Raw genomic sequence first — 21460 nt, 5'->3', positions numbered from 1 at the left:
TGTATTTTTATTTTTATTTATTTATTTTTTTTAGACAGAGTCTCGCTCTCTTGCCCAGGCTGGAGTGCAGTGGCGAAACCTCGGCTCACTGCAAGTTCCACCTCCCAGGTTCACGTGATTCTCCTGCCTCAGCCTCCTGAGTAGCTGGGACTACAGGCTCCCGCCACCATGCCCGGCTAATTTTTTTATATTTTTCGTAAAGACAGGGTTTCACTGTGTTAGCCAGGATGGTCTCGATCTCCTGACCTCGTGATCCGTCTGCCTCAGCCTCCTAAAGTGCTGGGATTACAGGTGTGAGCCACCGCGCCCGGCCTTGTATTTTTAGTAGAGACAGGGTTTGTCCATGTTGGTCAGGCTGGTATCGAACTCCCGACCTCAGGTGATCCACCCACCTTGGCCTCCCAAAGTGCAGGGATTACAGGCATGAGCCACCACACCCAGTCTTCTTTTTCTTTTTTTTGAGACAGAGTCTCCCTCTGTCACCGAGGCTGGAGTGCAGTGGCATGATCTTGGCTCACTGCAACCTCCACCTCTCAGGTTCAAGTGATTCTCGTGCCTCAGCCTCCTAAGTAGCTGAGACTACAGGCACCTGCCACCATGCCCAGCTAATTTTTTTTTTTTTTTTTTTTGAGACGGAGCCTTACTCTGTTGCCCAGGCTGGAGTGCAGTGGCACAATCTTGGCTCACTGCAACCTCCATCTCTGGGGTTCAAGCAGTTCTCCTGCCTCAGCCTCCCGAGTAGCTGGGATTACAGGCGCCCGCCACCACGCCCGGCTAATTTTTGTGTGTTTTTAGTAGAGACGGGGTTTCACCATGTTGGTCAGACTGGTCTCGAACTCTTGACCTTAGGTGATCTGCCCACCTCGGCTTCCCAAAGTGCTGGGATTACACCCATGACCAGCCTAATTTTTGTATTTTTAGTAGAGATGGGGTTTCACCATGTTGGCCAGGCTGGACTCGAACTCCTGACCTCAAGCGATCACCCGCTTCAGCCTCCCAAAGTGCTGGGATTGCAGGTGTGAGCCACCACGCCCGGCCTCTCCTTATTTTAATGGATCATTGTTAAACATTTACTGGCTCATTGTTAAACATTTACCAGCTCACTACTGCTGGGTGCAGAGGAAGAGAATGAACTGAAAAGGCAGTGAACAGACTTTCTGGAGTAAGGGGAAGTGTTACATGGATGTATAGAGTTGTAATAGTTCAAGAAATTGAACTTCAGAGAATTGTGCATTAATAGCTGAGCGCAGTGGCTCACGGCTCTAGTCCCAGCACTGCTGAGGCCGAGGCAGGAGGATCGCTTGCACCTAGGAGTGTGAGACCAGCCTGAGCAACATGGAGAAACCCTGTCTGGACAAAAAAATACAAAAATTAGCCTAGTGTAGTGGCGCATGTTTGTAGCCAGGGCTACTAGTGAGGCTGAGGTGGGAGAATCGCTTGAGCCAGGGAGGTGGAGGCTGCAGTGAGCTATGATCATGCCACTGTACTCCAACCTGAGGCCTGGGTGACAGAGTGAGAACTTGTATTAAAAAAAAAAAAAAAAAAAAAAAGCCTAAAATAGGATAAAATGGGAGAAAGATTGCTAGGCAGAACAGAAGGAACATGGAAATACCTGTCTCTGAAAGGGCCTGTCCTTATTTGAGGCCAGATGAGCATCCAGCTGAATTTTGGACAAGCGAGTAGGAGCGATGAGAAGTAAAACTGAAAGGCCCAGATTGTAAAAACCCAGGAGCAGTCTTCCCTAGGAGCAGTGTTTTGTCTGTTGTTTTGTTTTGTTTTTTTCGAGATGGAGTCTCGGTCGGTCGCCCAGGCTGGAGTGCAATGGCGTGATCTCGGCTCACTGCAACCTCCACCTCCCAGGTTTAAGCGATTCTCCTGCCTCAGCCTCCCGAGTAGCTGGGACTACAGGCGCCCATCACCACGCCCAGCTAATTTTTGTATTTTTAGTAGAGACGGGGTTTCACCATGTTGGCCAGGATAGTCTCAATCTCTTGACCTCGTGATCTGCCTGCCTTGGCTTCCCAAAGTGCTGGGATTACAGGCGTGAGCCACCGCACCCAGCCAGTTGGTTGGTTTTGTTTTTTGAGCATGAGTCTGGCTCTGTCGCCCAGGCTGGAAAGCAATGGCACAATCTCGGCTCACTGCAACCTCCGCCTCCGGGTTTCAGTTATCCCACCTCAGCCTCCCTAGTAGCTGGAATTACAGGCGCCCGCCACCACACCTGGGTAATTTTTGTATTTTTAGTAGAGACGAGGTTTCACCATGTTGGCCAGGTTGGTCTCGAACTCCTGACCTCAAGTGATCAGCCCACCTCAGCTTCCCAGGGTCCTGGGATTACAGGTGTGAGTCACAGCACCCAGCAAAAAATTAAATTTTTTTTTGTTTTTTTTGTCTGTTTTGTTTTATTGGAAACGGAGTCTTACTTTGTTGCCCAGGCTGGAGGGCAGTGGTGCAATCTTGGCTCACTGCAACCTCTGCTCCCCGGGTTCAAGCGATTCTCCTGCCTCAGCCTCCTGAGTAGCTGAGACTACAGGCACATGCCGCCAGGCCTGGCCAATATTTGTATTTTATTTATTTATTTATTTATTTGTTTTATTTATTTTTTTGAGATGAAGTCTCGCGCTTGTACCCCAGGCTGGAGTGCAATGGTGTGATCTTGGCTCGCTGCAACCTCTGCCTCCCGGGTTCAAGCAATTCTCCTGCCTCAACCTCCCGAGTAGCTGGGATTACAGGCACACGCCACCATGCCCGGCTAATTTTTGTATTTTTTTCTTTTAGTAGAGACGGGGTTTCACCATGTTGGCCAGGCTCGTCTTGAACTCCTGACCTCAGGTGATCCACCCACCTCGGCCTCCCAAAGTGCTGGGATTACAGGCGTGAGCCACCGCGCCCAGCCTACAACCTTTCTTATAAAGTGGTACGGCTATTGTATTAAATAGTAAGGTGGTGCTTCAAAAAGTTCAACATAGAATTACCATATAATCCAGCAATTCCTCTTCAGAACATATACCCAAAAGAACTCAAGGCAAGGACTCAAACAGATATTTGTACATCTGTGTTCATAGCGGCACGATTCACCGAAGCATCTAGTGGCAGATAAATGGATAAGCAAAATATAGTCCATGCACACAAAAGAATATTATTCAGCCTTAAAAAGGAGGAAAATTCTGGCCGGGAGCGGTGGCTCACGCCTGTCATCCCAGCACTTTGGGAGGCCTAGGCGGGTGGATCACGAGGTCAGGAGATCGAGACCATCCTGGCTAACACGGTGAAACCCCGTCTCTACTAAAAATACAAAAAATTAGCCGGGCGTAGTGACAGGCGCCTGTAGTCCCAGCTACTCGGGAGGCTGAGGCAGGAGAATGGCGTGAACCCGGGAGGCGGAGTTTGCAGTGACTCGAGATCGCACCACTGCACTCCAGCCTGGGTGACAGAGCGAGACTCCGTCTCAAAAAAAAAAAAAAGGAAATTTTTCTTTTTTCTTTTTTTTCTGCTCCTTTTTGGAGCAGGGCTACCCGATTGGAAGTATGCCCAGAATAGTCAATGGGTAAATTCTAACACAGGCTACAACGTGGATGCACCTTGAGGACGTGGCCCTCAGTGAAATATGCCAGACACAAAGGGACAAAACCTGTATGATCCTACTCATATGAGGTCCCTAGAATCATCAGATTCACAGAAAGTAGGATGCTGGGTTCCAGGGGCTGGGGAGAGGGATAGGGAGTGAGGTTTCATAGGGTACAGTGTTTCAGTTTCGGAAGATGAGAAATTTCTGGAGATGGTGGTGGTGGTGGTTGCTTAATGCCGCTGAGCTGTGCATTTAAAAATGGTTAAAATGGCAAGTTTTATGTTATGTGTATTTTATAATAAAAATGTTTTAACATGCACATAGTAATATATGCAATTTTATTTGTCAATTAAAATAAATTTAAAAAATGTTTTAGAGTGGCCTTGCTCTGATGAAAGAAGGGGAGTAACTGACACTCTAAGGCGGTGGGGGCTGGGGCGTGTGTCCATGCTTGCCAAAAAGATTAAATGGACTCTGGGTGGGTCTTGTCCACTGTTCTGGGGTCTTACGGGTTCTCTCGGCCCCAGCCTGGGGCACCACAGGCTCTCAGGAGTCTGGCTCCCCTACCCACCTATGCACGACCATCACCCCAGCCTTCATCCCTCCGTCTTCTCCCCTGCTCCCGCCCCTCATGCCCCAAGCGCTTGCGCACACGCGCCGCGTTAAGGCAAGCGAGGGCGCACGGTCCCGGCACCGCCTCGCGTCGGTCTCCGCCCCTTTCCCCTCCGAAAGGCGGGCTCGGGCTGCTGCGCAGGCGCGGCGGCTGGGGGTGGGGTCCATCGCGGCTCCTGATCCCGTTATCGCGAGAGGCCGGTCCGCGATCTTGTGGCCGCCCCGCCCCTCCCCTTGCCTCTTGGACTCCGGCTGCGGCGTCAGCCTCCCTCGGGCCTCGGCAGCGGTGGCGGCTCGCTCGCCTCAGCCCCAGCGCCTCTCGGCTACCCTCGGCCCAGGCCCGCAGCGCCGCCCGCCCTTGGCCGCCCCGACGCCGGCCTGGGCCGCGGCCGCAGCCCCGGGCTCGCGTAGGCGCCGACCGCTCCCGGCCCGCCCCCTATGGGCCCCGGCTAGAGGCGCCGCCGCCGCCGGCCCGCGGAGCCCCGATGCTGGCCCGGAGGAAGCCGGTGCTGCCGGCGCTCACCATCAACCCTACCATCGCCGAGGGCCCGTCCCCTACCAGCGAGGGCGCCTCCGAGTGAGTGGGCAGGGGTCAGCCGGAGGCTCAGGGTGCACGGGGCAGGGAGCCCTCGGGGAAGGACGGGGCGAGCGGGCAGGAGGTTCGCGAGGAGTGCACGGGCCAGGGGGGTCATGGGGGAGGATGGGGTGAGGGGTGCACGGGGCAGGGGGTTCTCGAGGGGAGGGCAGGGCGAGGGGTGCAGGGGGCCTTCGAAGGAGGATGGGGCGAGAGGTTCTTCCGGGGACCCTCGGGGGAGGACGGTGCAGGGGGTCCTCGGAGGACGGGGCGAAGGGTGCACGGGGCAGGGGGGATCTGGGCCGGTGATGGGACGATGGTCTTTGAGCAGTGAGATTGGGCGAGGGGAGGTCCTTGTGGTGGAAAAGATGGGGTATGGGGTTCCTGAAGAGTGAAATTGGGATAAGGGGAGTCTCTGAGTAGTGAAGTTGGGGTGAAGAATGTCTCTAAGAGGAGAGGATGGGGGCAGGGGTCCCTGAGCAGTGAGATTGAGTGAGGGGAGGTCCCTGCAGTGCAGAAGATGGGGTGTGGGGCTTCTGAAAAGTGAAGCTGGGCTGAGGGGAGTCCCTCAGTAGGAAAATCGGAGTGAGGGGTGTCCCTAAGGAGAGAACAGGATGAGGCTCCCCGAGCAGTGAGATCGAGGTGAGGGACATCTCTAAGAGGAGAGAACAGAGTGTGGGATCCTTGAGTAGGGAAAAGAGGGTGAAGGGTTCCTAAGAGGAAAGGACAGAGTAAAGGTTGCCGTAATCATGAGATGAGAGTGAGGGGAGCTCCTGAGTAGGGACATCGGGGTGCAGGGCTTTCCTGAGAGGAGAGGATGGGGCGAGGGGGGGTCAGGCAGCCCCTGAGGAGGGAATTTGGGCAGGGGGGCTCCAGAGGGGAGAGGATGGGGTGAGGGGTCCCTGAGTGATGAGACTGAGATGGGGTAGGGTCCCTGGTAGGAAAAGACGGGGTGAGGGTCCCTCAATAATGAGATAGGGCCAAGGGAGGTCCCTGTGGGAAAAGACAGGGCATGGAGTCTCTGAGTAGCAGAACGGTGGTGGGTCTCTGAGTAGTGAAATGGGGTGAACAGTCCCTGAATAGTGAAATCGGGGAGATGGCGGGGTCCCTGAGTAATGAGATTGGAGTGAGGGGAGATCCCTTTGGGGAATAGATGGGGTTTGGAGTCCCTAAGTCATGAGATCAGGCCAAGGAGATGTCCTTGCAGAGAGAAGATGGGGTGCAGGGCCCCTGAATTGTGAGATGGGGTTGAGGGGGTCCCTGGGAGGAGAGGATGTGTCGGTGGGTGCCTGTAGGGGGAAGGATAGGCGAGGGGTGTCCTGCGTATTGAAATGATAGTGAAGTGAGTCCCTTGGGGGAGAGATGGGGTGAGGGGGTCCCTGTGGGAGAAAGATGGGGTGGGAGGGTCCCTGAGCCGCGAGTTGAGAGTGCAGCACCGGGGTGGGGAGGACAGGCTGAGAGGTCTTGGGGGGCGGGGAGCAGTCCTTTTGGGGAATGAGTCCCTGAGTAATGAGGTTGGCATGGGATGAAGAGGGTACCTAGGGGGCCAAGGTGGGGCAGGGGGGTCCCTTAGGGGAGAGGATGGGGTGAGGAGGTCCATAGACCACCAGGGAAAAGGGAAGAGAGGGGAGGACAGGGGGCTCCCAGAGGGGTCAGGTTGTGGGAGGGGGATGTCCTAGATGGGGTGGGAGACCCTAGAAAGGTCAGGATGGGGGGACTCTAGGGGGGGTCAGGGTGGGAGTTCTGGGGTATCTGAGGACAAGGGGGTGTCTTAGGGGTGTCAGGACGTGGGGGGCTTTAGCGGGGTCAGGATGGGAGTTCTAGGGGGTTCCGGATGGAGGGGTTTCTGCAGGAGGGGTCTAGTGGGATCAGGACGGGGGTTCCAGGGGGTTCATGTTGTGGGGGGGTCAGGTTGGGTCCTGGGGGGTCATGTTGGGAGATTCTGTGGGGGTCAGGTTAGGGGGTCCTGAGAGTTCATGTTGGGGGTTCTACGGGGTCAGGTTAGGGGGTCCTGGGGGGCTCACGTTGTGGGGGTTCTACGGGGTCAGGTTAGGGGGTCCTGGGGGGCTCACGTTGTGGGGGTTCTGTGGGGTCAGGTTAGGGGGTCCTGGGGGGTCATGTTGGGGGATTCTTGGGGGGTCAGGTTAGGGGATCCTGGGGGGTCATGTGGGGGTTCTGTGGGGTCAGGTTAGGGTGTCCTGGGGGGAGTCATGTTGTGGAGGTTCTGGGAGGTCAGAGCGGGGGGTCCTAGGGGGTCTCATGTTGGGGTTCTGAGGGGGTCAGGATGGGGTCCCGGGGGGTCAAGATGGGCATCTCTGAGAGGGCATCTCCTGCTTATGGCGGTGCCCAGTGTGTGGAGTCCCTGAAGCTGGAAGTGTGGTAAGGAGACAGGGAAGCCGGAGTGTGAGGAATGAGGAGGCGTGGGGATCAGGGGACCCTCCTGGCCCCTGAAAGCAGAGGTGCGGATTCTGAAGCGAGTGGACCGGAAAACCTTCGTGAGGGGCTGACCCAGTGCAGAAGCTTTGAGGAGGTGGAGGGTGATCAGAGGCCTGGGTGAAGGGGTCTGAGAAAGGGGCATCCTGGGGTCAGGGTGGCCTGCTGGCAGAATCGCACTGCTCCAGAACGAGGGAGGGGACTGGGTGTTGGGGGCACACACTGGTGGGGTCATGCCAGGGTGATCTCTGCACTCCCGTTCTGCAGGCCGAGGCAGGGCAGGACGGTCCCCGGGGCCCTTGGCTGGGGTCCGGGAGCCGTGCCTGTGGTGTGACCCCTCGAGAACCAGGTGTCAGGGACTGTGGCATGTCTGGTGGCCTCTCCCGCTCAGGGGCTGGCCTTCTGTGACCCGGATGAAGACTCTTGATGCCAACGTGTGCAAGTCAACACGGGCACAGCCAGACACGGGGCCCTGTTCCTCATTCTCTGCACGGAACTCGCCCTTCACATTCTCTTCCGTGTGGGGTTTGATTCCCATCCCTTGAAGGATTCCCCCAGGAGAGGAAGCTGGCTGTAGGGACGCCAAGGTTTTGTTTTGTTTTGTTTAATAACCACAGTTGGGTTGCCAGTACATTTAAGATGGATTAGTCAGCTGACTCCAGAATGCATTTTCAATGTTTTGAGCAGTACTTGAGACCTTCCAAGTCTGCCATCAGAAGTGTTCATTCATGGCCGGGCGCAGTGGCTCACGCCTGTAATCCTAGCCCTTTGGGAGGCCAAGGTGGGTGGATTACTTGAGGCCCAGAGTTCAAGACCAACCTGGCCAACATGGCGAAACCCCGTCTCTATTAAAAATGCCAAAAAATTTAGCTGAGCGTGGTGGTGCACACCTGTAATCTCAGCTACTCAGGAGGCTGAGGCAGGAGAATCGCTTGGACCCAGGAGGCAGAGGTTGCAGTGAGCTGAGATCGTGCCACTGCACTCCAGCCTGGGCGACAGAGCAAGACTGTTTCAAAAAAATAAATATTCATTTATTCATTCATGTTATTCATTCATTCTTGTTCCCCCCGGTTACCTTCTGTCCCACACCCAGGGTCTCACCATTCCTGCTTCTTCTGGGTCCTTGTTCAGCAGCTACTCAGTGAGCACCCACTAGGGCCCTGTTTCCCCTCATAGGGGACACTAAGATGAGCAGGGGTTGTCCTGACCTCGGACAGGTGTTGTTACCTCGGGCAGGTTCCCCCACCCCTGTGAGTCTGCTCCCTCCTGCCTGGGCCTCCGGGGACAATGGTGAGAATGGAATGAGATGGTGTTTGTCCAGCCCAGGAAGTGGTGCCCAGGCCCCTGCCTTCGGCGAGCTCTTTGCAGCACCAGCTCCAGCGCCATCACCTCGGTTCTGGCCTGTGTGCCCCGTGGCTTACGCCACTTCCAGCTGTAGGTGAACAGTGGTCGAACTTTGGGATTGGAAGGTTCCAGATGGAAGGAGCAGTCCACGCCTTCATTCCCTGCTTCAGTCCCCTCTGTGGGTGTCCACCTTGGCTTTAGCTCCTTCCAGAATTGGGACCTCTGGAGGTGGCGTGTTCTTCCAGAGAGCCGTTTAAAGCTGCACTGCCTGGTTGAGTAGCCCCTGGCTACAGGCAACACATAAAACGAGAATTGCTGGAACCCACAAGAGCATAGGCGCAATAATGCCATTGTAGATTTCAAAGGCTTAAGACAGAAACAGTGTGAAACATTCATTCATTTTTCATACTGGTTGTACGTTGAAAATGGTAACATTTTTGATGGGTTAAATCAAATGTGTTATTAAAATTAATTTCAGCCAGGTGCAGTAGCTCATGTCTGTAATCCCAGCACTTTGGGAGGCCGAGGTGGGCAGGTGGCTTGAGCCCAAGAATTCAAGAGCAGCCTGACCGACATGGCGAAACCTTGTCTCTACTAAAAATACAAAAATTAGCCGGGCGTGGTGGTGGGCGCTTGTAATTCCAGCTACTTGGGAGGCTGAGGCAGGAGAATTGCTTGAACCCGTGAGGTGGAGGTAACAGTGAGCCAAGATCTCTCCACTGTACTCCAGCCTGGGTGACAGAGTGAGACTTTGTCTCAAAAAATAATAATAATAATAATTAATTAATTAAAAATAGCCAGACATGATGGCTCACACCTGTAGGAAGGCTGAGGTGGGAGGATCACTTGAGGACAGGAGTTGGAGGCTGCAGTGAGCTATAATCGTGCCACTGCACCCCAGCCTGGGAGACAGAGCAAGACCCTGTTTCTAAATAAATGAAATTAGTTCACCTGTTCTTTTTAAACATGGGTACTAGAAGATTTTAATTTGTACGCATGGTTTACATTCCATTTCTTTTGCATAGCACTGGGTTCTTGTGTGCATTGCGCTTAGTTGTCTGTTACAGAGAAGTTGTCTGTTACTCCAGGATCTGGTTCTGAGTCAAGGCATTTGTGAAAATAGCTTACTGTCGAATTTCCTCTGAAGATTCCTTGAATCACCCAATAAAGTGCAATGTACATGCTTGTTTAAATTGTTAGGAATTTTTTATTGTGTAGAAACAAGGTCTTGCTCTGTTGCCCAGGCTGGAGTGCATTGTCATGATCATGACTCACTGCGGCCTCGACCACCTGGGCTCACATGATCCTCCCACCTCAGCCTCCTGAGTAACTAGAACTACAGGCATGAGCCACCATGCTCGGCTATAGGTCTCACTTTGTTGCCCAGGCTGGTCATGCTTATTTTTTGTTTTTTTGGTTTTTTGGTTTGTTTTGTTTTGAGACAGAGCCTCCGTCTGCTGCCCAGGCTGGAGTGCAGTGGCAAGATCTCAGTTCACTGCAACCTCCACCTCCCGGGTTCAAGCAGTTCTCGTGCCTCAGCCTCCCAAGTAGCTGGGACTGCAAATGTGCACCACCGTGCCTACCTGATACAGCTTTTGTGCTGAGCCTTCTGCCCTCTACTCTTGGTTCTCATTCTGTGCCCTGAGGCTGCTCAGAACACTTGTTCCTCTATCTCCTGCAAAGACAGACATCTTGGCCCGGGCTCCATTCACCCGATCCCAGCTTCCTCGTCTCCTCCCGACATGGTCCGGAGCTCATGCATTAGGAAGGAGGCCTCCTGACCGGGTGCAATGGCTCACGCCTATAATCCCAGCACTTTGAGAGGCTGACGCAGGCGGATCACTTAATGTCAGGAATTGGAGACCAGCCTGACCAACATGGTGAAACCCCGTCTCTACTGAAAATACAAAAATTAGCCGGGCATGGTGGTGGGAGCCTGTAATCTCAGCTACTTGGGAGGCTGAGGCAGGAGAATCTCTTGAACCCGGGAGGCCGAGGTTGCAGGGAGCCGAGATCGTGCCACTGCACTCCAGCCTGAGCAACAGAGGGGGACCCCGTCTCAAAAAAAAAAAGAAAAAGAAAAAAAAGACGGAGACCTCCTGGGTCTTATCCTCGAGGTCCTGAGGTCTGCTAGACTTGTTGAGACAGGATCAAGGCAGCGTCCTCAGTTCCTGGGGAGCCGCCCTGGATTCTGGTCATTGGTGTGTCTACTGGGGTACACAGCACGGATCCTTCTTTCCTTCTACACCATGAACCCCTCAAGTGCAGGAATCCAGTCTGTGTCCTCCTAGGGGCCGGTGCACCATGGCCACACGGCAAACGGCCAGATGGAATCTCCCTAGGTAGCTAACCCCTGCCCTGGGGGGTCTCTGCAGGGCAAACCTGGTGGACCTGCAGAAGAAGCTGGAGGAGCTAGAACTTGACGAGCAGCAGAAGAAGCGACTGGAAGCCTTTCTCACCCAGAAAGCCAAGGTCGGCGAACTCAAAGACGATGACTTCGAAAGGATCTCAGAGCTGGGCGCGGGCAACGGCGGGGTGGTCACCAAAGTCCAGCACAGACCCTCAGGCCTCATCATGGCCAGGAAGGTGAGCACTGTGGGGTCAGGGAGGTCGGGGAGTTGTGGGGAGGGTCCCCCTGGAAACAGGAGGGAGGTTGGGAAGGCAGCCGAGTCTCTGCATTCTGATTAGCTGCAGGCTCCGTCCCTCATCCCCCAGGGACTCTAGGTCCTGAGAAAGGGCCCAGCTTCTGGGCAGATGGGAGCAGTGCCAGCCACACCAGCCACACGCAGCTGTGCCCTCCGGTGACTACTTTCTGCCCTGGAGGGCACTTGAAATCCACATTCCCAGAAAGCTAGCACGTGGGGGTTTCAGAAATATGAGTGCGTTATGGTTCTCCAGAGAAACAAGCGATGAAGATGAAGCGTGTGTGCACGTTTGCGCCTATGTGTACAGCCACGCACCTCGTGGCAATGGCTCAGCCAGTGACGGACCGCCTGCGCAGTGGTGGTGACGTAAGATGATCGGGCCGTGTTTTTGCTGTGCCTTCTGTATGTTTATTTTTATTTTTATTTTTATTTTTACTTTTTGAGACGGAGTCTCACTCTGTCGTCCAGGCTGGAGTGCAGTGGCGCGATCTTGGCTCACTGCAACCTCTGCCTCCTGGGTTCAAGGATTCTCTTGCCTCAGCCTCCCGAGTGTTGGGATTACAGGCACACACCACCAGGCCCAGCTAATTTTTTTGTATTTTTAGTAGAGGCAGGGTTTCGCCATGTTGGCCAGGCTGGTCTGGAACTCTTGACCCCAGGTGATCCGCCTGCCTCGGTTCTCTATATTTAGATAAACAGATACTTACCAGCTCAGCACCGCGCTGTACAGAGCACGGGAGCCTGGGTGTGAAATGGGCTTTCCGGTGTTCGCACAGTGACGACATCGCCCAGAGAGGGATTTCTCAGTGTATCCCCATCCTTAACGATACTTGAGTGTATGTGTAGAGAGAGATTTATTCTAAGGAACTGGCTCACACGGTCCCTAGGCTGGCAGGGAGTCTGAAATCTGCAGGACGGGCCAGAGCCCCATGGAACAGCTGACGCCTCAGCTGAGATCCAGGCCCTCTGGAGGTACAGTTCCCTCCTCGGGGGCCTCGGGCTTTTTCCCCCCTCCCCAAGGCAGGGTCTCCCTCCGTCAACCCAGGCTGGAGTACAGTGGTGTGATCATAGCTCACTGCAACCTCCGCCTCCAAGGCTCAAGCGATCTTCCCACCTCAGCATCCTGAGAGTAGCTGGGACTACAGGTGCATGCCCGGCTAATTTTTTGTATGTTTTGTGGAAACAGGGTCTCACTATGTTGCCCAAGCTGGTCTCAGACCCCTGGGCTCAAGTGATCCTCCTGCCTCAGCCTCCCCAGTAGCCAGGACTAAAGGGAACACCAGGCCTGGCTAATTTTTTTATTTTTTGTAGAGATGGGGTCTTGGTTTGTTGCCCAGGCTGGTCTTGAACTCCTGAGCTCAGGTGATCCACCCGCCTCGACCTCCCAAAGTGCTGGGATTACAGGCATGAGCCACCGCACCTGGCCTATATTCTTTATTATTATTATTATTTTTTGAGATGGAGTCTCCCTCTGTCGTCCAGGCTGGAGTGCAGTGGTGTGATCTCGGCTCACTGCAACCTCTACCTCCTGGGTTCAAGGGATTCTCCTGCCTCAGGCTCCTGAGTAGCTGGGATTACAGGCACCTGCCACCACACCCAGTTAATTTTTGTTTTCTTAGTAGAAATGGGGTTCACCATGTTGGCCAGGCTGGTCTCGAACTCCTGACCTCAAGTGATCCTCTTGCCTCGGCCTCCCAAAGTGCTAGGATTACAGGCATGAGCCACCGCACCTGGGCAGGCTTTTCCCTGAAGGCCTTCAGCTGATTGGCTGAGACTCACCCACCCTGGGGTGGAGTAATCTGCTTTGCTCAGAGTCTACTGATTTAAAGGTTAATCACATCTTAAAAACATACCTTCCCAGCAACCTCTAGACTGGCGTTTGACAACTGGGCACTGTGGTCTCACCGAGGAGACACATAAAGCTGACTGTCACCCCACCCTTTGAGAATCTGCAAGCCCTGGTGCTGACGGCCTCCCAGCTTAGTCATCCCGGGCTCCTGGGCCATGATGCAGCCTCTCTTCTCTGTGTTTGAGAACAGTGCCCAGGGGATACAGGGAGGATGTGACCACTTGGGGACAGTGGCTCTTAAACACATAAGCAGAGGACTTAGTGTTGACAGGGTGTTCAGCTCCTTAACCGTGTTCTTTCAGACCTAGAACGCTGCCTCTTCCTGGAAGCCCACCATCCTGTAGTTCCCCAAGCTGGGGTAACCTGACTGCACCTAGTCCCGTGGGTCTGCGTGGGTGGCAGCATTGCTTGAGGGCCCTGCCTTCCTCAGGAGCAGCGGCTCAGCTCCTGCGGGGATTTAGCTCTGCAGCTCTGTCTTCTGGCCTCTAGAGTGCTGCCCTCCCTCCCTCCTGAAGTGTGCAGCCGCGGACTTGCTATTTCTGTCCCCGTACTGCAGGCAGCCTCTTCCAAACCAGAGCAGCCTTGGAAAGCTCAGGTCTGCCTCCGCCCGAAGCACCGGGAGGAAAAAGGCAAGCGTGTGGTTCACAGCCACAGCAGGGCCTTGAGACAGTGCCAGTCCCCGTGTGTGCCAGGGAGCCTCCAGTGGTCCTTGATGGGCTAGGCAGTGGACATGAACCCAGTGCTTGCTGTATCAGCAGCTCCTGCTCCTGCTGACAGGCGCAGGTGAAGCCGGGCCCACCTGCAGCTTTACTGTAGCAGGGAAAGGGAGATCGAGGCCTTTAAACCTGAGGGCAGGTGTGGCTGGGCAGGTTCTGTGGTCTGGTGGGTGGGGATGTCCCAGCGTCGGCTCCAGGTTTCGGTACTGTCCTTCCGTCACGTAAGATGTCAGTCACCTTGGGGGAGGCGGGGAAAGGGCTCACGGGACTCTCGGTACTATTTTTGCAACTTCCTGTGCTTCTATAATTCTTTCAAAATTAGGTTTTCTTTAAAGTGCCCGAAAACTCGGGTGGGAGAGGATGCATTGAGCTCGTGGCTCAGTGGCTCTGGCTGCTATGCAGGTGGGGCTGCAAGGGCTCTTTTCATTTCATCTTATTTATTTACTTATTTTTATTTATTTATTTTTTGAGACAGAGTCTTGCTCTGTCACCCAGACTGGAGTGCAGTGGCACAATCTTGGCTCACTGCAACCTCCACCTCACAGGTTCAAGCGATTCTCCTCCCTTCGCCTCCTGACTGGCTGGGATTACAGGCACGCACCACCATGCCTGGCTAATTTTTGTATTTTTAGTAGAGACAGGGTTTCAGCATGTTGGCCAGGCTGGTCTCAAACTCCTGACCTCAAGGAATCCACCCATCTTGGCCTCCCAGATTGCTGGGATTACAGGTGTGAGCCACCGCGCCCGGCCCAGTCTCGGTATTTAAGGTCATGCTGGTTTGTAAATGTCTTTTTGGCTTGACTGTGGCCTCTGACCCCTCTGCCATTGGAGCAGCATCCCTGCGTTACCTGGGCCGGGGGGACAGGTGAAGAACTTGCTGCTTGTTACGCATGTGGGGCTTCTTTGAATTGCCCATGCTCATAGCAGAGATGAGGTTGTTTGTTCTTGCCTCTGAGTTCCTCCACTCCGCCATAGCTTACTTCCAGGGTGGCGGTCACACGGCCTGCCCAAGGCCGCCTCACAGTACCAGCTGCTGTCTCACAAGTGACGACCTGAGTCGAAGCCGCTGCCAACACCTTTGACGCGTGTTCTCATTAAAATTGAGCAGCAGCCCCGTTTTACAGTTGAAAAAACCGAGGCTGAGTAGGGTCAGTGCCTGAATTGGATTTGAACCCTCTTGGATCTGCTCGGACTCGGGAGCAGCTGCCAGGGCTGAGCCTCCACAATCCATTGTGCTACAGTCCCCTAGCTGGCCACCGCTCCCATCCTGTGTGTTAATTTTTAAAATCTCTTGTAGAGATGAAGGCTTGCTATGTTGCCCAGTGTTGAACTCCTGGCCTGAAGCAATCCTCGCGCCTCAGCCTCCCAAAGCACTGGAATTACAGATGTGAGCCACTGCCCCCGGCTCTCTTCCAATTTTTGACAGCAGCTAATTCAGGATGTTTGGAAGCGCAGTGTGGGCCGCACGTGACTGTTGGCCACATCCAGCTCGGGAGCTGTCAGTTTCTGATCAGTGATTTACGACGTTGCTGAGATCATTCCAGGCCTGCGGGGTGGCGGCCGGGGGGCGGCCTGGTCCTCTTCTTCCCCTCCTGCTCTTGCCGACACTCAATGAAACTCTTTCCTCTCTTTTCCTATTCCAAATCCCCCAACCCCACCCCTGGCTCAAATTCCTCATTCTTCTGTAGCAACCGTCTGCACCTCCGAGTCAGATCTGGCATTCAGTTTTAACACCCTGACACCATCCACATTTAATCAGCTATTAGAGCTGGCACGGTCTGGGCTGTGGTGTCCTGGAAAGAATACGGGCTCCAGTGTTCCCCGAGGCAGCTCCAATCCCGACTTAGCAGCTAATGCCACTGGGAACATGGCTCCGAGGCTCCGAACCTGAGCTTGCTCAGTCAGCACCAGCGGGGCAGTACACCCATCTCCCAGGGTTGTCAGGGTGAACTTTAGAGGGTGCAGGTGCTCAGGAACGCCCCCTCCCCTCCTGTCTGTCTGTCTGTCTGCCTGCCTTCCTTTCCCCCCGCACACCCTCAGTGGTGGCTGCCCGTTCATCTGGAATGCTTGCTCGACAGGCCCCAGGTATTACAGAACCATTAAAATTGAGATCACGCCGCAGCCGCCCTGTGCAGACCGGTCTCCCGCGCATCTGCTATTTACTATAGCCTTCCAGAAGGCCTCTCGCTTCCGACGGCCTCATTTCACGTTACGGGCTCCTGGGTTCCAAGGCCTCTGGGATTCCTCCCAGTAGCCCGTCCGCCACTTCCTCTCCTAAATCACGACTCACGACAGCCAGCCGAACGCGCGCTCTTTTCCTGCTTCTGGTCACCCATCTGTGGCTCCTTTGAATTTTTTGTCGGGAGCTGAGCCGTCCAAGACAGCAGCCCCCGTTCAGATGTGGCTACCGGGCTCTTAAAATGCGGTCAGTCTGGATGTGCTGAACGTGGAAAACATGCACCAAACTTCAAGGGCTTGGTGTGAAAACAAATGTGGCCTTTTCGAGTAAATCTCCCAACCTCCACGTGAACATCCGAGCTTCAGTACCAGGCCCTTGTGCGACGGGAGTGAGCACCAGCACCTCTCAGTTATAGCCTGGCTGGAGGGGAGAGCATCCTGGGGTGCTGGGGTGGCCCTGGGGCCTGTGGGGTCAGCATGAGGGAGTGGAGTAGCCCAGGGGCCACTGTCTGGAGCTGGATTCTGCAGGCTGGCCTGAGGGGAGAAGCCAGAGCTACAGGGGCAGGCAGGGGCAGGCAGCACCAGGGCTGCAGTCAAGGTGGGAGACGCTTAGCCTGAGGAGCGGCCGGGCGGGGGGAGCTGGGCACCGTGCCCTGGGCCCTGCCATGCTTCTCAAGGTCACAGGCCTAGAGCAGGGGGCGCTCCCCACACACGCCCTGTGCTGTGGCCATGGTCAGCCTCCTGCTGCCCCAAATGCAGCGAGGGCTCCTTCATGCCTCCGTGCCTGCTGACATGCAGCTCTTTGTCCCTCTGCCTGGAACACCCTCCCCCATCTCCTCCTCATGGTGACTCTGTCCTTCCTCAAGGCCCGGCCCCAGTGTCACCTCCTTGTTGCTGCTCCCCGGGCACCCGGGTTGATTCTCCTTGGCGGCATTTTTGCCGCGTCGAGGTGGTCTTACCCATTCCTGTTCCCGTCCTGACCCCAGGTCTCCTCCGGGAAGGAGCCGTCTCTGTGCTTGGCCGCCCCGACTGCACCTGGGACTGGCTTTGCCTCCATGGCGGATGAGTGGAAACCATGTCTTTTTCTTGTCTTATTGCAGTGGCTGGAGCGGGACACTGTGATTCTCCAGGGTGCCGGCCCAAAGCCTCAGGCTGCTCCTTGCCGTGCTGGGGGTCCTGGCTCTCCTGGGGCTTGTCCATGGGGTTAGGGGTTGCCCGTGGTGTTTTATCTGATGTCCTTTCTGCATCTTTTTTTCTTTTTTTTTTTTTTTTTTTTTTTTTCTGAGATGGAGTCTCACTCTGTCGCCCAGGCTGGAGTGCAGTGGCGCAACCTTGGCTCACTGCAACCTCTGCCTCCTGGGTTCAAGTGATTCTCCTGCCTCAGCCTCCTGAGTAGCTGGGATTACTGGTGCCTGCCACCACACCTGGCTAATTTTTTGTATTTTTAGTAGAGATGGGGATTCACCATGTTGGCCAGGCTGATCTCGAACTCCTAACCTCGTGATTCGCCTGCCTTGGCCTCCCAAAGTGCTGGGATTACAGGCGTGAGCCACGGCGCCTGGCCAATTTTTTTGTATTTTTAGTAGAGACGGGCTTTCACCATGTTAGTCAGGCTGGTCTCGAACTCCTGACCTCAAGCAGTCCACCCACCTCAGCCTCCCAGAGTGCGGGATTACAGGCGTGAGCCACCACACCAGGCCTCCTTTCTGCATCTCTTGAGCAGATCTTTGGCTTCTTGCCTTTTTAAAGTGGCACCGGGGTCAACTTGATGAAGATTTCCCCTGCCGTCTTGAACTTCGGTTGAAGGCGAGGGAGAATTCTCAGGGGTGCCCGCAGCTCTGCGTGGCTAACGTCTTCACGGGGTGTGTCCAGCTTGAGGGTGGGAAGGGGCTCGGGATAGACCTACCACAAGTAGAGAGAGGCCTGGAGGGGAGCCATTGCCCTGCCTCCCTCCTGGGAAAGGCGAGTACTTTGTCAAAGTCTGATTTGATGGGGAAAAACGCTTTCACACAGCTCCCACTACAACTGAGTGGGAATTAAGTGTTTGCTTAATTGGTCTTTTTTGAAAACAGGTTTATTGAGGTGTAATTCACATACCTTACGGTGTCCCCTTTGAAAGTATGTGACTCAGTGGATTGTAGGATATTCACGACATTGTCCTCATCACCACGGTCAATTTTACAGTATTCCATCACCCCAAAAAGAACCCTGTCCACGTCAGCAGTCACCCCCATCCCCTCCTCCAACGCCCGGCACCCATGCATCCCCTTCCTGTCTCTGGATCAGCCTGTCCTGGACATTTCACAGAAATGGGATCACATACTATGTGGCCTTTTGTGTCTGGCATCTCGCACTAAGCGTGACATCCTCAGGGTTCACCCACGCTGTGGCTGGGGTCTTGGCCTGGTTCCTCTTTACGGCTGAGTCCTGTTTCTGTGAGGGGTGGGCTGCGCTGGGTTGGCCTGTTCTGCCCTGGGTGGATGCCTGGGTTCTTTCCACCCTTGCCTGCTGTGAATCGTGCTGCTGCGAGCACTTGTGGACACGTTTCTGTGTGGACGTAGGTGTCCACTTCTCCTAGGTGGACACCTAGGGGTGGAATTGCGGAGGGGGTACTGAGTTGGTCTTGACCGCTGTTGTGAATGCCTGCAGATCAGAGGCCCCAGATGCCTTCATCCCATTTTCGGGCGCCCCCTAAGCCAGTCTCGCCCCTCTCCTCTGGCAGCTGATCCACCTTGAGATCAAGCCGGCCATCCGGAACCAGATCATCCGCGAGCTGCAGGTCCTGCACGAGTGCAACTCGCCGTACATCGTGGGCTTCTACGGGGCCTTCTACAGCGATGGGGAGATCAGCATCTGCATGGAGCACATGGTGAGTGCGTCCGGGGCCGAGGCAGGGGCAGGGGCAGGGGCAGGGGCAGGGGCAGGGGCAGGGGTAGGGCTAGGGCCTCCACGGAACAGAGCATGTTGGGGAGAAGGAAGACCCCCTCATGACCCCTTTCTTTGGAGGCAACAGTGCGCTGGCTTCCAGGGGATCCTTCTCAAGGCAGTCAATGCCATACAAGTATGTGTATATAGATGCCTTTGGTTTTGTTTTGTTTTCTTTTTGTTTTTTTGAGAGGCAGTCTCACTCTGTCACTCAGGCTAGAACCTAGTAGTGGCGCAATCTCGGCTCACTGCAACCTCCACCTCCCAGATTCAGGTGATACTTCTGACTCAGCCTCCTGAGTAGCTGGGATTACAGGTGCCCGCCACCACGCCTGGCTAATTTTTGTATTTTTAGTAGAGACGGGGTTTCACCATGTTGGCCAGGCTGGTCTCAAACTCCTGACCTCAGGTGATCCACCTGCCTCGACCTCCCAAAGTGCTGGGATTACAGGCGTGAGCCACTGCGCCCAGCCAATGATTTTGTTTTTTAAGCACTCATGCCTTCCTCCCAGCTTTGCTTTTTCTCTTGCTGTATCCCGGGTGTCCTTATGACAGCAGAGAGGGAAAACACTCCCATTTTGGGGGGTACGTAGGTTGTTTCCAGTCTCTGCCCCATCTCAAATAACATGGCACTGACTCGCAGGCAAACCTGTGAGGTAAGCCGTGTGAGGGAATTGCTGGGTTCCAGGGTAGATGCAATTAAAAATTGATCACTATTAGGCCGGGCACGGTGGCTCATGCCTGTAATCCTAGAGCACTTTGGGAAGCTGAGGTGGGAGGATCATTTAAGCCCAGGGGTTCGATACCAGCCTGGGCAACATAGTGAGAAACCATCTCTATAATTTAAAATATTAGGTGAGTGTGGTGGCACGTGCCTGTTTTAAAATTGTTAACATTTAAAAATGGGGATAAAAGTAGCGCCAACTACATGAGAGGCTGAGGTGGGAAGATCACTTGAGCCCGGGAGGTTGAAGCTACAGTGAGCTTTGGTCACGCCACTGCACTCCAGCCTGGGCAGCAGAGCGAGATGCTGTCTCAAAACAAAACAAAGCTGATGACTGTTTTTAAATGGCCTTCTCAGGAAGGTGTGGCAGTCTCAGCTTGTCAAGGCAGGCCTGTGCCTCCCCCAGCTCAGACCTGTGGGATCACAGTCCCTAGGGTGGGGCACAGGCACCCCCTCCATTGACTCCGACGTGCCCCGTTGTTAAGACACTCTGGCCTTGAAGCCCAGAAGTGGGTGAGATTGAGTGGAACAAAAGGAGAAGTGGCCAGAGTTCAAAACCCTGGAGGAAATGCTGCCGACCCTGCCACACCGAGCTCATCAGGTATCAGACCGCCCGCCACACAGCGTCCTTTGCAAAACCAGAATGCTTGGGTGACACCCTGCAAACGTGCGATCCCCTTTGACAGTTTTGTAATGAAGACAGGAAGTGAATTTGAGCAAGGCCCCCACATAGCCATGTGACCCAAGCAAGGCAGCACCCGCCTTGGAGCCCCTCTCCCGCCTGCTAGGGAGACCTGGCGTGTGCCCCGCTGCTCGCAGAGTCACGGTGCCGGCGGCATCAAAGGGCAAGGAAAGGATGAGGAAGCGCTTTGTGGTCTGAGGCGGCCCCTCTGTCATGTGGTGCTCCCTATTCCTCCTCGTCTTCCTCGTCTTCCCCCTCCTCCTCGCGCCCAGCAGGCATCCTCGCTACTCAGGAGTTCTGTCCGTCCTCCTTTTGTGTGGCTGACTCAGTTCTCGAGCCCCCTTCTTCCATGCAGAAAGGGGAGAGTGTGGCAACCTGCCCCCAACCTCTATTCTTGGTGAATTTAAAATGGGGGTTCCCAGAGTGGGTGCTGGCACCCCAGGGGACACCACACAGACCACCAGGCTGCGGGAGGGAGACACAGGCCATGCTGTCTGTGTTTATGGAGTGCATCCTTTAAAAGTTCCAAGGTTGTCTAGCCAGGGGCAGTGGCTCACACTTGTAATCCCAGCACTTTGGGAGGCTGAGGCGGGCGGATCACGAGTTCAGGAGATCGAGACCATTCTGGCTTGGCTAACGCGGTGAAACCCCATCTCTACTAAAAAAAATACGAAAAAATTAGCCAGGCATGGTGGCGGGCGCCTGTAGTCCCAGCTACTTCGGAGGCTGAGGCAGGGTAGTGGCGTGAACCCTGGAGGCAGAGCTTGCAGTGAGCTGAGATCGTGCCACTGCACTCCAGCCTGGGCGACAGAGCGAGACTCCATCTCAAAACAAACAAAAACAACATGGAGCACATTGATTTTAAAGCATCAGGTGAGCCCTGACAGGGCAGCATCCTTGGAAGTAAAGTCATCCAAGGGGGCCATCCCTGCCATCCTCACCGGCCCTGTGAATTCTCTCCATGCTGAACGATGCTCTCGGAATTCACCCGAGTGCCCATAGGTTTCCATGGCAGGGCCTGCCCAGCACCTGATTCATTCCCTCCCAGGCCACCCCAGTGAGGCAAAGGGGCAGCTTAGCACCGGGGCTGAGGATGGGCGTCCGGGTCAGGTCTCGGCCCCACCGCTCACCCTTACCACGGGTTCCGGACAGGACTCTTGCCGCTTCTGCTGTGAAGCTGAGGGAGGTCGTAGTCCCTGCTGGGGTGAGG

General features: G+C 54.9%; 1 protein-coding gene across 1 annotated transcript in view; it reads left to right on the top strand.

The window, feature by feature from the left end:
* The first annotated feature begins 4417 nt into the window (after window positions 1-4417).
* The window catches only part of MAP2K2 (mitogen-activated protein kinase kinase 2), a 35851-nt gene continuing 18808 nt past the window's right edge, over window positions 4418-21460 (top strand). Inside the window, exons 1-3 of the mRNA XM_024237317.2 lie at window positions 4418-4757; window positions 10907-11117; window positions 18642-18788. Of these exons, the coding sequence (XP_024093085.1) occupies window positions 4666-4757; window positions 10907-11117; window positions 18642-18788 (450 nt within the window). The 5' untranslated portion in view covers window positions 4418-4665. The remainder of the gene's footprint in view (window positions 4758-10906; window positions 11118-18641; window positions 18789-21460) is intronic.

Source organism: Pongo abelii, chromosome 20 (genome assembly GCF_028885655.2).
Source record: "Pongo abelii isolate AG06213 chromosome 20, NHGRI_mPonAbe1-v2.0_pri, whole genome shotgun sequence".
In the NCBI taxonomy this organism is placed as follows: domain Eukaryota; kingdom Metazoa; phylum Chordata; class Mammalia; order Primates; family Hominidae; genus Pongo; species Pongo abelii.
This window is presented reverse-complemented; position numbering and strand designations above follow the sequence as displayed.